The sequence below is a fragment of the Cryptomeria japonica genome, chromosome 4, assembly GCF_030272615.1.
Source record: "Cryptomeria japonica chromosome 4, Sugi_1.0, whole genome shotgun sequence".
NCBI classification, from domain to species: domain Eukaryota; kingdom Viridiplantae; phylum Streptophyta; class Pinopsida; order Cupressales; family Cupressaceae; genus Cryptomeria; species Cryptomeria japonica.
This window is the reverse complement of record NC_081408.1, coordinates 275,480,343-275,496,138: the sequence shown is the minus strand read 5'-3', so window position 1 is coordinate 275,496,138 and position 15,796 is coordinate 275,480,343. Positions and strand designations below refer to the sequence as shown.

At 32.2% G+C, this 15,796-nt stretch overlaps 1 protein-coding gene across 1 annotated transcript in view; it reads left to right on the top strand.

Annotated features, from left to right (window-relative positions):
• Positions 1-470: 470 nt before the first annotated feature.
• Positions 471-15,796, top strand: part of LOC131875075 (uncharacterized) — a 153,333-nt gene continuing 138,007 nt past the window's right edge. The window contains exon 1 of the mRNA XM_059219095.1: positions 471-650. Within this exon, the coding sequence (XP_059075078.1) occupies positions 471-650 (180 nt within the window). The remainder of the gene's footprint in view (positions 651-15,796) is intronic.

The following is a 15,796-nucleotide window of genomic DNA, read 5'->3' as shown; positions in this document are numbered from 1 at the left end:
AATTAATGTCATGCCATGAAGGTGACATGACAATAGAAGATGGAATGGAAAATGATGGTAAGCAACATACAGGAGAATCTGAGGAGAAGGAAAGAGATATTATAAATGAAGATGAAGAAACAAAAGTATTGACTAATGAAATACCAAAGACGAATATTGAAATAATTGTAGGAATAGCTTGGGAGCAGTTTGAAGAGAATACATGCAAGGTAAAAGGTAAGCAAGTTGATTTTGGTGATTTAAATTATGAAGTATTTGAATCTTTGAATGGAAGAATCGACAAGAAAATTTTAAAAGAAGAAGATGAAAATGAGATGGAATTAAATAGTGATGATGAGATATTTGAACATGAGATGGAGTTTTGGAGGCTTGTAGATGAGAAAGATATTAGAAGGAGAAAATATAAAAAGAAGAAGGAAAAAAAAAAAAAGTAGATTGAAAACTTTAGCAAGGATAATTATGAGTATGGAATGGATTCAAAGAAGCAGTTAAATGAGAGTAATGAAAAGAAAAAGTGGGCAACCGAGACATGGTATAATGATGACATGAAAAGTGAAGAGAAAGAAGAAGGTGCAACAGAAAAAGGAGAAGCGGATGTAGGAGCAATAATGTTAAAGGAGGACACAAGAAAACAAATTCATAATAAAGAGGTTGTAGAGATAGAATGGATAGAGGAGCAACCAACACAAATAGTGAGGAAGATTTGTGGATAGAACAATAATGGATGGAAAAGCTTGGAGGAATGAATACAAGTGGAACAGTAAAGGATGTAAAGATGAAGAATGCAACTCATGATCAAGAGGTCCTTGTAGAGCTATAGAAAAAAGGTAAATTTCTTGGTCCTATATGAGGACATTGTTTTGCATTTGAGTAGTGAGAAGTTCGAAAAGAAAAATGAAGTAGTATATGTATATTCTAGAAAGGATGTTGTGAATTATGAAGTAAATGAGGAAGCCAAAGGTGATTTAATGTTGGAGATATTGGCTATTGAAGAGGAATGACTAGGTAATATGACTAATACAAGTGAGAAGATAATTATTTAAGTATAGGAACAACAAGTGAATTTATTTATACATTGTGAATATGATGCTCTTGAGACAGGTGGTGCACATTTATACAAGGATGTAAAATATTTTGATGAAGTTGAGTGATAGATGGATAAAGTAGACAAGAATTTGGATGAAGAAATTGTGGGAATCATTAATTCTTGTATCAATTTGTGTATGAATATGTGGGTAAGAAAACTTTGGCAAAGGAAGATGAAAAGAGAAGAGAAAAAAAATAAACAACAATGTTGGAAAGACATGGCACATGTTCCAAAATGATGCTGGAAGAAGCAAAAGAAAAAGTAAATAGAGGAATAATTTCCTATTCATGACCTCATGTGTGGGAGCACATGCTTTCTTTTGTCCCTTGGGGAGTCTGATGAAGGAGCATCGTATCATTTAGGTTTCATAGTTCAATTTTTGTGTTTGGTTTAGTTTTAGGTAGTTTGGTTGATAGTTTGTGTTTCTTATCATGTTTGTGGAAGGGAATCATATATGCCACTTTATCTTTAATCATTTAGTTTAACACCAATTCAAGATTCAGTTTTGGCGGCTAAGGGAGTTGTTGTTAGGTTGGGATGATGGAAATAGAAAGAACGTGAAGGTGGCATGAAAAAGAATTGAATGGGAAGTAGAAAGGGGGTTATCAAGAAAAGAGAATGGTCAAACAGTGAAAGATTGAATAAAAAGGAGAGAAGGTTGAATAGAAGACAAGGTTGAATGGAAAGGTGAAACCGATTGAGAAAAAGATCAAATGTGCCAGTTGTGACTTGGAAATAAGCAAGTAGGAACAAAATTATAGAAAGATGTATCGATAAGAATGAAAGAATAAAATCAGGAATTTTGAAGGAAGAATAGAGACAGGTGATGTGAGAAGGAATTAACATGGTAAAAGGAAAGTCGACAAAGTAGTGAGAGTGCGAGTAGAAGAAGGAATAAATAATTAATGCATTAGAAGTTTGAGTAGAAAGTGACTAGGTGAAATAGAGTAGTGACAGTAGCGGCAGGAATGAGATAGACCAAACAGGTTGGGTCAACATTATGAAGAATAAATCTCTTTTAATTGTCGTTTTTCATGTATGTGTTGAAGGAATAAATGAAAGATTCAGTTGTTCATTGTTTGAGATTATGATTGCTCATGGTGATTTCTGGTTTTAAACAAACGAAGTTTAATCATATCGTTTAGTTCCTGTCATATACATATGAATGTGAGTGTTAACGTTTTGAAACTGTCTTCTGAATTGTTGAGTACCTGTCACTATTTTGATAGTAAGTTGTAAAGTGTGTGCAATATATATGGTATTTGAAGAGCAGGAGAATGTATGGATGTTGGTGAGTGCTAAAACATATCCACATGCTACACAATCATATAAGAAATTACCGATCAAAACACATTTTCCAAAGATTAATTCACCGAACCGCAACCGTTAAAACTTAATCAACAACATATCCACATGCTACACAACCATATAAGAAATTACCAATCAAAACATACTCTCCAAAGGAAAAAACGCAAATACGAATCTCCACATGCTATGGTGAGACCCATAAAACATTAAACATGCTTCCACAAATCATATCCGGACCTAAGGATAGGTCAAGCATATAATCTCACAACCAACAACGAACAATACCACAACACTTGAAGAACACAAAGATGGTTTCAAACCTGAGAACCAATATATCCACGATACCAAAAATATGTCCAATGAAGATAACAATAATAGTCAACACCAACCATAGATTTCCGACCCAAAAAATTCTAGAACAATCAACACAACAACTACACCAACATCACATATGTTCCAGACCAAATTGGAACACAACAAGTTTGACATCAATGACAATCACAACAACACATCAACTCGTATTTCTAGCAAGTGTGTCATATTTTTTGTTACAATACATTTTAGAAGCATGTTATTTTTTATCAAATTTTATTAATGAGATAAATATGTATAATTATTTTAGCGATAGTCTAGATTATCAAACCTTTATCCTTTTTGTGTGTATGCACGATGCATCATGGAATAGGTCCAATACCTATTATTTATCATTTCCCTACTAAATTAAAGATGAAGGTGAGATCACTCACAACATACATGTAGATGGAAGGTTTTATTTCTTGCAATTAAGTGGAAAATACAACTATGGTTTGAGATATATCAACTCCTTTACTAGGAAATTCTTTAATAGAGAGAAGTATGTGCACTAGTTTAATCATGATTTCATCCCAAGGATATTGATGTAGAGTTATACATGAAATTGTATTTCTAAGTTTACTTGCAATCATATCTTCAAAATTACCATTCTACAAGTGGTTGTCCTAGAGGTATTTTATCTTTTTGTCAATCTAGATACCATATTTTATTTGTGTTGTGTTGAAATATTTTATATATTATTTTATTTATGAAATCATGATCATGTTTGACATGATAAAGTGTGATTCAATATTGGTTGTTATTTTTTATCAATTTTTGGTTTTATTAGGGATTGTTGGATTATAGTTGTGGTAGCATGTGGCACAGGTCCATAGATAAAGCCTATTGGAACTCAATTTTGTATATTGATTTTTTCTTGAGTCCCCTTCACTTTTATGTGTTTTGATCATACTTGGCTCCCATTTGTAACCAACTTGAGAAGTTTTAGGTGGCTATCACTTAGCCAAAATTCCCTATGTGTCACTTGCAATAATTCCTCGTATATCTATAATGTGTTGCAATTGTTGGGTTTCTAAATAACGTTTAATTGTTTGGGTTGTCAATTGAAATGTGTCTATACATGAATGTTAGAGTTTTATTGTTTCCCTATGAATAATATTTTCTGCTTCCCCCTACTTTCCTTTTTTCCTCTTGATTCGCTAGAATTTCCTACCCCATCATGCCACCTCACGTAAGTTTTCTTCACTTTACTCTATAAGAACTTCAAATTCCCCCATCTTCAAATAATTCTTCCTAATACTTCTTCCTATTGAACCCAACTCTTTCCTATGCTAAATTCATCTATTTTTTCAAATTTTGAACTTTCAACCATTCTAATCCTTAGTGGTATGATTCCTTTGCCATCTTTAATCCTTAATTTACAAACATTCTCTGCTATAGAATCCCTCATTTAGGCTTTCCTTCCTCTTCTACCCACTAGCAGTATAGTTTTTTTATTGTCCTTGATCTTGAACTCTAATAGTAAAATCTATCACATTTGATCTCCAAATTTTGAGGCTCCTATATTGTTTACATCAACTCCCACCTACACCACGGATAGTACAGAAAGACATTAATGCAACCAATAAGGATTTGTAACTATAAAAAAGTGATTGATAACAACCCATAATCATTTATATTCAAAAGGATGCATATTTAATTGAAAATAAAAGGCATGAGTTGCACCCCAATTTATTACCATGACTAGTGTTTTATGACCTAATGTCTACATGCCATCATTGAATGACATATTTAATAGATTTTATGGAATTTTTTTACCTATAAAACTATATATTTAGAGGTATCATTAGTTAAATGTAATTTACAAATATATTACTTGTTCTTCCTTGCTTCACATGCTATTTTTGACTTATTTTTTGGTGGATTCACATAATTTCATGATGTGTGGATTTTTGTGTGTAGGGGATGATCAATTTTTTGTTCCATCACTATTTTCATTATCTTGAGGTTTTCTTTTGCAAGTTGGATCCCTGAACAATGGATCTATGTATACCAAATATTTCAATATTCAAAGAGTTGATCATTGAACTTGTTAAGGGTTCAATTTTGTTTCTAAGTATCTTTAGGGTTTCAAGCATTGATAATTTTAACTATAATAAAAACATAAGCTCTATAATATTGCACAAACTTTTTATAAGTTATACATATCTTTTGTGTTGAATGCCTCCATTATTATTCACAATGATTCAAAAGAGTCCCTAATTACCATTAGGTATTTTGCTTTATCATATTTGTTGGAACAAATATATTTAGCGTTTGGTGCGTGTATGATGACTTATAATGTGGGTTGTTGTAGTTATAATCATAGATTAATAATCATGTTCTTCATTCAAATGTAATCTTTGGTTTTCATGTGCATACCTAATTCCATTGGTGTTGTTTTCAATTCCCCTTTGCCTCTTTGCTAGAGCATCACAATTTTACCTAATGAATTGGCATCAACATTTCTTGGTTCAAGATTGAAAATTTAAATATGATTATTATTTTTATATTAAAATAAGCATAACAAGGGTGTTTTCCCTATAACATCCATATCCTAAAGGCATCCAAAAACAACAGCAAAACTATGACAACCAACCAATAACTATAGTCATAGAAATTCGAAAGCAGTATACATAACTAACTAGAGAATAACCAGACTCTAGAATGTTAGCTAACATAAAACACACTATAATAACCTAATAATTTTATAAGAGAAGCCAAGCTCCAACAAGAAAAAATAACAAAAAAGAAGGCCCCTATGACACTCAGCATTACTAGACTTCTTTACGCCTTTCCCCCCTTCCAATAGGGCATTGTTCTAATCCTCAATCAAGAACATAAAAAGCTACTTGTGAATTCCACCCTCACCCACAACATCGATAAGCACCTTGTCTTGCATTAAACAAAGAAAAGTTGTTGAACTATGCATAACCTAGAGGTTGAATCTGCATATGTTGCCCATCTTCGTTTCCAACTCAAGGATTTTATCCTTCAACCTATGCAGTTCCTCCTCCATTTCCTTCAATTCTTTGTCAGGCCTCTAACATCCCACACAACTCTCACCCATGACATTAATCTTCACATCCTCCTCCATGGCAATCTTCGAAGATCCAATCTTTCATCCCCAATTAGGTTCCCCTATTCAACGCAGTTGTTATTATCCAAATTCTCCCCACCACCATCAGCATTCCCCTCATCCTCTCTTTTACCATACTCCTTGCCCTATTCTCCTTCCTCTTCTTCCAAGCCATAATCAACAAGCTTTAATATTTTACCCCTCCCAGAATCATGGGAGGCCAGTCTATTTGACCTTCTTCTACCTTCATTCCTAGTGCTCTCCCTTTCATCCTCTTCCCCCTTGCTAGACTCTTCTAAAATAGAAGTCTTCTTATGACTCATATTATTTCCTTTCTTCTTGCTTGTCGAGGGAATTTGGGTTTTGGGCACATCAATTTTGTAATTACCACTGAGGTGGAGGGAGTTCTAGGGGAAGCAAGGAAAGAAGCCTCAAGTTGGTGAATGTAGTTTTTGGTCCAAGTACTAAGTACACCAATTAACAAGGGGGAAGCACTCGAGGAAAGGGCATCCATAACCATGATATTCCTAGGTAGACATAGGGAAAAGTGAAATGAATACAGTTTGTAAATCAACCCATGGTGCAAGGCCATAGGCTTTTTGTCTTAGTTTTTAAGGTCTAGGGCTTCTTTGATAGAATGTTCCAAGGATTAAAATAGGTATAAGGGGAAAGAGATGTTGCATGGTTCATAAAATGATTTAGAAGTGATATATGGTAAAAATGGTAAACTTTATGATGACCTTCCAAAGTAAAGTATTTCATAATCATCAAGCATATCGTTTTCTAGTGGCCAGGCAACTCCTCGCTTTCATATCCACCTGGCAACTTCACAAGGGCTTCATTCCCATGAAAGAACTAGTTAAGAATTTCACTATTTTCCACATGACTAGCTCTCTTCCACTTCCTTCCTTCCGTGGAGAGGCCAGTCACAACTTGGGCAATCTCTTCCTCATTGACTTCAAACAAAATTCCTTCCACAGTGACTCTCCTATTAACCTAGGAGGTAGCAAATTGCATCAACAATTCTTCATCAAACCCTTGCACTAATTCAAGGTACCCATTAACCCCTCCTTTCATACAAATGTGTCATACAATCTCTATATTTTTTAGCTCATTCATCCAATACACACATAGTCTCCCCCATTTTGTGACTAGTATGAATTTTTCACATAAAAAATAGAGAAATGCTAGAGAAATTTGTGAATGTCTTCCTAGAAATATCGTAGTAAATGTGGAGGCAACTCTTGTGTAGTCCATCAAAATCATAAATGCACAAGTATCTTTTTGTAATCCTTCACGTGTTCCAGCAACACAACATGCAATAAGAAGTGATAGCAGAATTGAAATTCATTGGTTTTTTTCCCTAGGGATTAACGTATCATCACTAGTCCAACTCCCACACAACTTGCTACAATGATGCCAGAACATCATATTGTAGTAAAATAAAAGACACAAGACACAAAAGGTGGGCCTCACTCCATATTAGTGTATAAGGATTGCCAATTACAACATGACTATACCACCTCTACCTCGGAGTCCACCTTAGTTGATTCCACATCATCCAAAGCCTGCTCCTCTTCATATTTAAATTTTGCTACCATCTATATTAAATCTTGCAACCCCCAACCCAAATTGATAGGTGTTGCAAAATCCAATTCCCCAAGAGATGAAAGTTACCCATTATACTTTGTTGCCATTGACTCTCCATGCAGGAGTATCTAAACATTATTGGGGACGGCATCCTTCCTCCTCTAGCATCTTCATCCTTTAGTCTAGAGGCCTAGCGCCGCCAGGGCATCCACAACCATATTTCCCTCCCTATATACATGACCAATTTCAAAGTGATCTAACCCTAGCAGAAACTTGAAGATGTCTTTGATTATGCCTTCAATGGACCAGTTAGTCTTACTCAATCCTTTGATCGCATCAATTATGAGTTTGGAATCACCTTCAATGACTAAGGTCTTCAATCCAATTAAGAGAGAAACTCTGAGTCGCCAAAGTAAAGCCATCCCTTCTAATTGGTTATTAGTATAACCCTTCAAATTCCCAGAGTAAGTTACCACCAATTCCCCTATATGCATTCTTGAGACTCCACCCATAGCCACCTCCCCCATGGACTATCTTGCAACACCATCAAAATTCAACTTACACCACCCCAACTTAGGTGGATACCATCTAGTATTCCTCCTCAGCATCCTTTTTGAATTGTCAAATTTAGTATAAGAGGAAAACCTAGGCCCCAACTCTTAGCAATCTTTTCATAAAATAATGAGGGAGGAAAGGATGGACAAAGGTAAGAGATGACAAAGAGGTTTTCCAGGACCTGAGCTTGGAACAGGTTCCGAAAACCACCTCAATAGGATTTTCAAGATCACAAAAAATCCTATTGTTTCTCTTTTTCCAGATTCTCCAACCAAGATGAGGTGATATCAATCTCCAAAAATTTTTAATTAGGGGGTTGTGAGAGGGTCCACACCAATCCATTACAAATTGTTGGAGGTCCAATTAAAGGTTTAGATTAGATTTTTGCATGTTGTTTAGGATTCATTATTATAAAATAGGCAAATAGTTTGAGAAAACTAAAATTATAAATTGTTAGAGGGCCTGAATATTTATGCTTACACCTTGTTATTATGTAAGACATGACAAATGAAACAACATGAAGGGATTAAAACATTTATTTTGCAAGTACATGTATAGGGTATGATTAGCTATATAGAAGTCCTTTGTAGTTGGTGATTCTTGACCTAGTAACAAAAAATGGGTTTAAATGTATAGTTGGGTATGGCTACTATTTATTCTATTCATTCTTACATTTGATTTTTATATAAAATCTTGTCAAAGAAACTTCTAGGAACACCCACTTGGGTTTAAATTGAACTCAGAGAGTAAGAGATTTTACCCACTCTCAAAGCTAGCATTTTAACATCTTAACAATGTAAATTATTCTCTTTAGTCTTCTCTCAAAGACAAACCCATAGCCTTGAAGCTGGAGAAAATATGTAGGATTTGGGAGAGTAGTTTTGAGACCTAACTAAAGGAAAGAAAAGCATTAGGCATACTCATGAGAATACATCTCCCCCACTTTATGATCCATTATAAAACTAATCACATATGTTAAAATGTAAGTCTTATTCACCGTAGCACACCCTATATTGAGGTCACACTTGACATAATTGAGAAACTACCTAATATAATATATGAGACCATTTCTCATATATCATTATTACTTAACACATATATTTTCTCTCTTCTTTCTTGGCTTTAAATGTTTATGTGCCTAATTTCCAAATTACCGCATGTTCATGATGTAAGTAACCTTTAGTGACACATATTAGCACAAGTTACTTTGAACGTCATTCATCTAAATTTCTCCTTGTCTTTTCTATTATTCCTACTTTATCCTTTTTCTTATGTCTTATTTGTTACAATCGCATTCACCTATTATTGTACTTAGCCTATGTCATTTTGACCTTTTTTTATACATCTCGTATGTTCAACTTTTCATACCTATTGAACATTTTATCTCTAGTTTTTATGGTTCTAATGGTCTAGTTGTGAGAAAATTTGTTATCAAGATCATCATTAACTAGAGTTATTTTTTATTGATAAATTATTTTATCTCCTTCATGTTACTAGATCTATGAAATGAGAGGGGTGATGACCACTTGCCCCTTAAGTGTATTCTCTCCACTCATTTCCCAAATAATTCCTTTACCCTTGTATGACTATTTTTTCCCTTCTTCACCTCAATTAAGAAAACTATCCATGATGTCATCTTGTAGTGATATATCTTGATTTATTTGTTCTATTTTATCCTTTTATTTTTATTAATATTTCCTTCTTTACCTATTGATTCCAGTAATCTTGTTTCACCCAAATATATTTACTTTTCCTTTTTCATTTTATTGCTATTTAGTAGTATCTTTCATATCATTCATGAATCCTTTGTCCAATGATATGTTTACTTTGTGCATTTTATTCTCTTATAGTTTTTACTACAAACCAATTATCATATGCTTTCCTAGTTTCCTAAATCTTCTCATCTTAAAACTCTTCTTTCATGTTTTTCTATTTAAGATAGTAGTTATATCACAATTCTATGTTTTGCAATTTCTTCAAATGTTATCTATTATTGGGTGATAACTACAATTCCTAGGAAACATATTCTAACTCATTTTTTCTAATGTTCTTTATTTGAGTTACTTATTCTATTTTTACTTTAATTGCTTCCATCAACTCTTTTGGGAAATCATTTGTTATATCACTATTAAGTAAGGAACAAAAGATATCAAATCACACTCAAGAAAGAATTTCTTGTTTGATGTAATAGTCATAACATATACCTTTGATATATCAAAAGGTGTCCATTTTGTAAATACTTATTTATAGATTATCTTAGGATTCAATGCTTCCTACTTCTCTTCAACAACTTGACTTCTTTTAACTTTTGGTGGTGTAGTGGATGTTTCATGTTATTTGGTTTTTCTTATGTGTTCTTCCTCTTCTTTTCTTTTTTTCAGTCGATTTCTTGTAGATAATTGTAGTATATCTAGTGTCATCTTATTAGTTATCTCAAATTTAACCTCCTTTTGTTCTTCCTTAGATACCTACACAAATGTGCATTTACCTATTTTTGTTCTATTTTTGCCTTGTGATGGGTCAGTTTTCTAGTTTTTCTCTCTGTCACTTCTCAACCATTTGACAAGGATATTTTTTATGCCTTGATAGTGACAAGGTTTCTTATTTGAGTTTGACCATCTCTCATATGAAATTGCTCCTTAATCTAGAAAAATAAAATAATGAATAAAGTGCCATTACAAGTTATGAGCCAAAATTTGATTTATGAAACATTCAGAATGGTTAGACAAAACCCTCTAATCATGTTCCTTTTTACTTCTATTTGAAAATCCTCCTTTTCTTTAGCTACCTGATATGGAAGAACAAGCATTAAGCTGAACCTTTTCAGCTAAGACTCAAGGGCCAAGGGGTATCCATCCATTCCACCAAATTCATCTGGCTCAACAAGACTTGATCTCTAGTGGGCTCATTAAGAACTTTTCAACTTCACCAGTAGACCAAAGACCCAAAATCCATCTTTTAACTATACAATCTCAAATATGATACCATTCCACATAATACATCAATTTTAAATAATAGTAGGCACCCTTAGTCAATCAGATGACAAATGAGATCTGTTGAAAGTGGACGCTTTTTTTAACACGTTCAAGAGAACATAATTTTACTTGGATTTTATTCCCCTTCATAAACAATTCATTTGAATCAGTAGCCTCCATTAACGTGTGCAGATTTTGTCACAACACTCACCCATTAACATAATCAATAAATATCACAGGCGATAGAATATATCAATGTCGACAATAAACCAAAACACAAGTATCTAAATTTCTGATAAGATTCTCTTCACCCACTCAATTACCACCATCAATTTTTCAGTTTTTAATAACATGACGTACTTAAGCTGGCCTTGCCAGCTACTCATTTCATTACTTGTAAGAAAAACAATGTGTAAAGTACTGAGCATTGTCTGCTCTTCATTTCAGCATTGTTTACCAAAAGATAACAGTTGTTGGAAAGCTGGTTTTATGTAATTAAATAAGAAAAGTGGCCATGATAGTGGTGAATTATAATAGTTTTTTAAGTAAAACTTCTACTTTTAAGCTGCCAAGTTTTGTTAAGCTTGTAAAGCTTCTATTTGTTTTTATATGCCTATTCTCACTAACTTCAATCAGATTTCTGCCATTACCATAAGAAAGAACAGCGAATTATGGTTCAGATTTAAGACTCTCTAGAAGTGTTTAATTAGCAACCAGAATTCCATATAAACAAGTGTTCTTAGTGATGCATTTTCTTTTTGTGGGTCTGGGTGATATCTTGGGATTTGGAAGTTTTAAGGGCTTTGAATGAATGTTTGTTTGTTTGTGTTGTTTTCTTTTAAAGGAATTCTTTGGTGTCTCATGAACCTTAGCCATCTTTCAGGTATCCCCACATCAAATATTTGAAGATAGTTTTTTTATAAATAGAATCATATAATAAGGATGCATCAAGCTTTCACTTTAAAAAAAAAAAATTGGAATTTTTTATTCTTGTTTTGCATCTAACAAAATAGGGAAAAAAGAGAATGAGATGAGGAAGGGAGAAGATAGATAAATTACTTTCGAAGATATCGATAAATGATGATCGCAACCCTTTTAATTGAATAATGATTTCAAGTTGTTCAATATGCATATAACATACGTTATATGCATAATGTGGTATATTTTGGTATTTGTAATACAAATATAAATTATGTTTGAAATGAGATGGTGTAGGGAATTGAAATGCAACTTAAAATTGATTTAGATGTTTGAATGGATTGTAAAGTAAACAATATTTGATTGGACTTCAACATAATTAAATGAGTTGTATCAAAGCAGAAATGTGAAGAAGAAAATTGATAATAACTAGAAATAAAATTCAGAATATAGAAAATGAATGAATGTTTATATTGAGTAATGTAAAACTATGACAAGGAACAACAATCCCAAATTTACAACTACATCAATGATTAGAGACTTGACACCACTAATATCTAAGAATTTGAAGGCCTAAGATAGATCAGTCATGCTCACAATTTGGTTCAACTAGCACAATTAAGTCCTAAATGGTGTGATTTCATCTATAGCAAAGACTAATATTCAGTACTATAAAAGATGTTTACCTACGTGTTATCCATGTTATTAAAACAAGGTGCTTCTAAATAGCAGTATTGGGAGATTGATATGCAAGTGTTGATGACTAAAACTTAACACTAATATGACTCCCTATATTGATCCAACAATAATAGGAAAGATGTAAGTGGTGGTAATGAATGTCAATAAGTTATTTTTTCAATATATTGAGGTCTAATAAAAATAAATGTCTGGTTCCAACTAAGTCTAATGTTAGTCGTAACTAATAGAGGACTTTGCAAGTATGGCAATGACTATTGATTTGTTTAGTATTTATGTTTGATGCAAACTAATGATAGATATGACTCAATTCCTTTGAGAGGATATTCTCTTATGTGATGTCTTTAATGATTTATTCTTATGTGAAAATTTCTAGGATAGTCCTATTTATTAAACACAACCTTAGATACATAATTTAAATTTCTTAGCTTGTAAATTGATGAGTAATTAAGTTTAAATCCTATAATTTAAAATTCAAGTTTTCTAATAGCTTAATGATACATGTTTGTTAGGTGTGAATAAAACATATAAATATATAGAATTTTATATTTATTACTAATCATAAGAAAGTGTTCCTCTTTCCATGAATATTGAAGATAATCAAAGAAATAACATTCAATTTATTCATAAAGAGTAATCATAAATTTCCAATCCTGCATAAGTTATATTTATGTCAATCCCTAATGACTTGGATGATCCTTCAAATATGTCAATTTACTTGAAGTCAATATCTACTCTATATCATGGATGAGTAGGTCCATGCGAGAATTGAGAGACATGATCTTATCCTACATTTCCATAGTGAATGATGTTCTCTCCTTCTCTCACGTAAGGTTTGTATCATAATTGAGCCATCAAGATATAGATAGATTTTAAATCTCCTTAGTGTGTGAAAAACACTATAGAATCAGGTTGTCTGATGGGGACATGGCATGTCCCTAATGTGTGAGCTAAACATGTAAAAGATGTAGAATTTTATATTTATTATTATTATTATTATTATTATTAAGTATAGGGACATGTTTCTCTATTCATAAGTATGGAATATAATAAAGGAATTCTCGTTCAATTTTTTATAGTGTATCATAAAATTCAAATCTTACATAAGTAATAGATGAACTATATGTATAAAAATGGTTAGGTTGTTATGATGCTATTCAAATTGTTTAATATGCTATCAATGTGTTATGATCAACTGTATATTTTTGTAGCAAGAAACTTATAACCAAATCCAATTAGCTCACCACAATATTACAAAACTTTCAAACAAATACTATAAATATGATAAAATACAATTCTAAACGTAGAATAAGAAATCTACTACATAAATAAAGAATAAAACTATAAACAACTTTTTTTGTACATGCATGATTACATATTGACCTAAGATGCTCTTGCATTAGATACTATAGGTAAGGAGAAAAATAATTCTTTATGAAAAATCTACTAAAAATATACAATTAATTTATTTGTAATAACAAACTTTTTCTAATGTCAACCAAATGAATTCTATTATCGACAAAATACTCAAAATTTTTCTTACCTTTATTTCACTTAGTAACTCTTATGTAAAAACTCTTTGATCTATTCCCCTTTAGTTTTTTATATTCTTGTCTTCTAGTTTGGTCCGTTTGTAGTTGTTCCTTTATATCTCCACTTCTACTTTTTCCATCTATATGAAAGCTACAAAGATTTTCTAGATCAAAATGGTTGAGATATTTAGGCTCCACAATAAATCTAGATCAAAATGATGGAGATATCTAGGCTCCACAATAAATCATTCACATATGCATTAGTTGATATCTTCTTTAATTCTCCACATGGACCTACTACAAATCATAAATAAAAAAGAAGGTAAAACAAGAATAAATATAAATCAAATAATATACCTAACTCTTAGCCTACATCATTCTCCTTATATACTTGTCATTACATGAAATAGTGTAGACATAATGGAGAAAGTAGAAAATTTAGGAGTGCTTATTGCATTTCCACTAGCTTTTATATTGGAAAGACCAATGACTAGTGCCAATTGAAGCATGCACATAGTAACTTAAACTATTTAAGTCATACTATTGGAAAAAATTTAAAGGGTGAAGAGAATGTGAATCCACTCAACAATTGGATTTTTTAAAATGTTTTTTAATAATAATATTTTTTTAATAAATAATTAAATATATAAAAAATGAATTAATTAAAAAGTTGTATTGTTTAATTGGTTGAATATAATTGATAGTGGGGATAATATGTCTTTAAATTACATCATTTATCAAGGTTCAAATTCTTGGAGAAGTGATTGAACCAATTTTAATGCTTGAGTGACTTTGATAGATTCAATCTCCTTCCTCATGACTATTTAGTTGAAGAACAACTTTCATTTTAAGTCTATTTATAACCAAGTTCGACTTTTGGATAACTTTCATGGATTGGATCCCCCTACTTCTGACAACGACATTCATGCAACACCTAGGATTTATCTTTGATTATATTTATTAATTAATTATAAACCAAAAAAACCCATTTAATTAGTAAAGACAGTCAAAGGTGCATCCTGGATGTCGCATACACAATGGCACTCTCGACTGTCTAGCTAATAAATAACTTCTAATTTAGATGCATACTACTCAGTGACTTTGATGGACCGGGTCACCCTACTCATAATTGCTCAGTCTAATGATAACTTTTGATTTAGATGTATGCTGAACCAAATTCTACCATTGAATAACTTTAATGGACCCCATCTCTCGAACTCGTCATATCATAATAAATTTATTTAAAAAACTGAAAAATACTGTAATCCTACCTTTTTGCTTCTGATTTTGATTGTGTATCAACTTTTATTTTAAACTAAGAAATGCTGTTAATCTTTTTACCATCATATTATAATAAATCTATTTAAAAACTAAAAAAAATACTGTAATCCTGTTGATTCCAAAAACAAAAGGTTAAATCGGATGGCAAATCAATACTTTTTTCAAAGTGCGCCTCATTTTCTATGAGTACGGCCGGTACGTTGAAGGGAATGGAATCTTAGTTGGATTTTATTCTTCATTTGAGTACCTAGCCTTCGTCGGTTAACGCGTGCAGATTTTTTGTCACTTGAAACTTTTTAAGCCATTAAAATAATGGAAAATAATCTGGATCACGAGAGAATGTCAATAAACTATGCACTCTTAAAAGCCTTAAAAAAAGATCTAGTAAATTTTTAGATATTTTTTTCATGATATTCTTTCCACC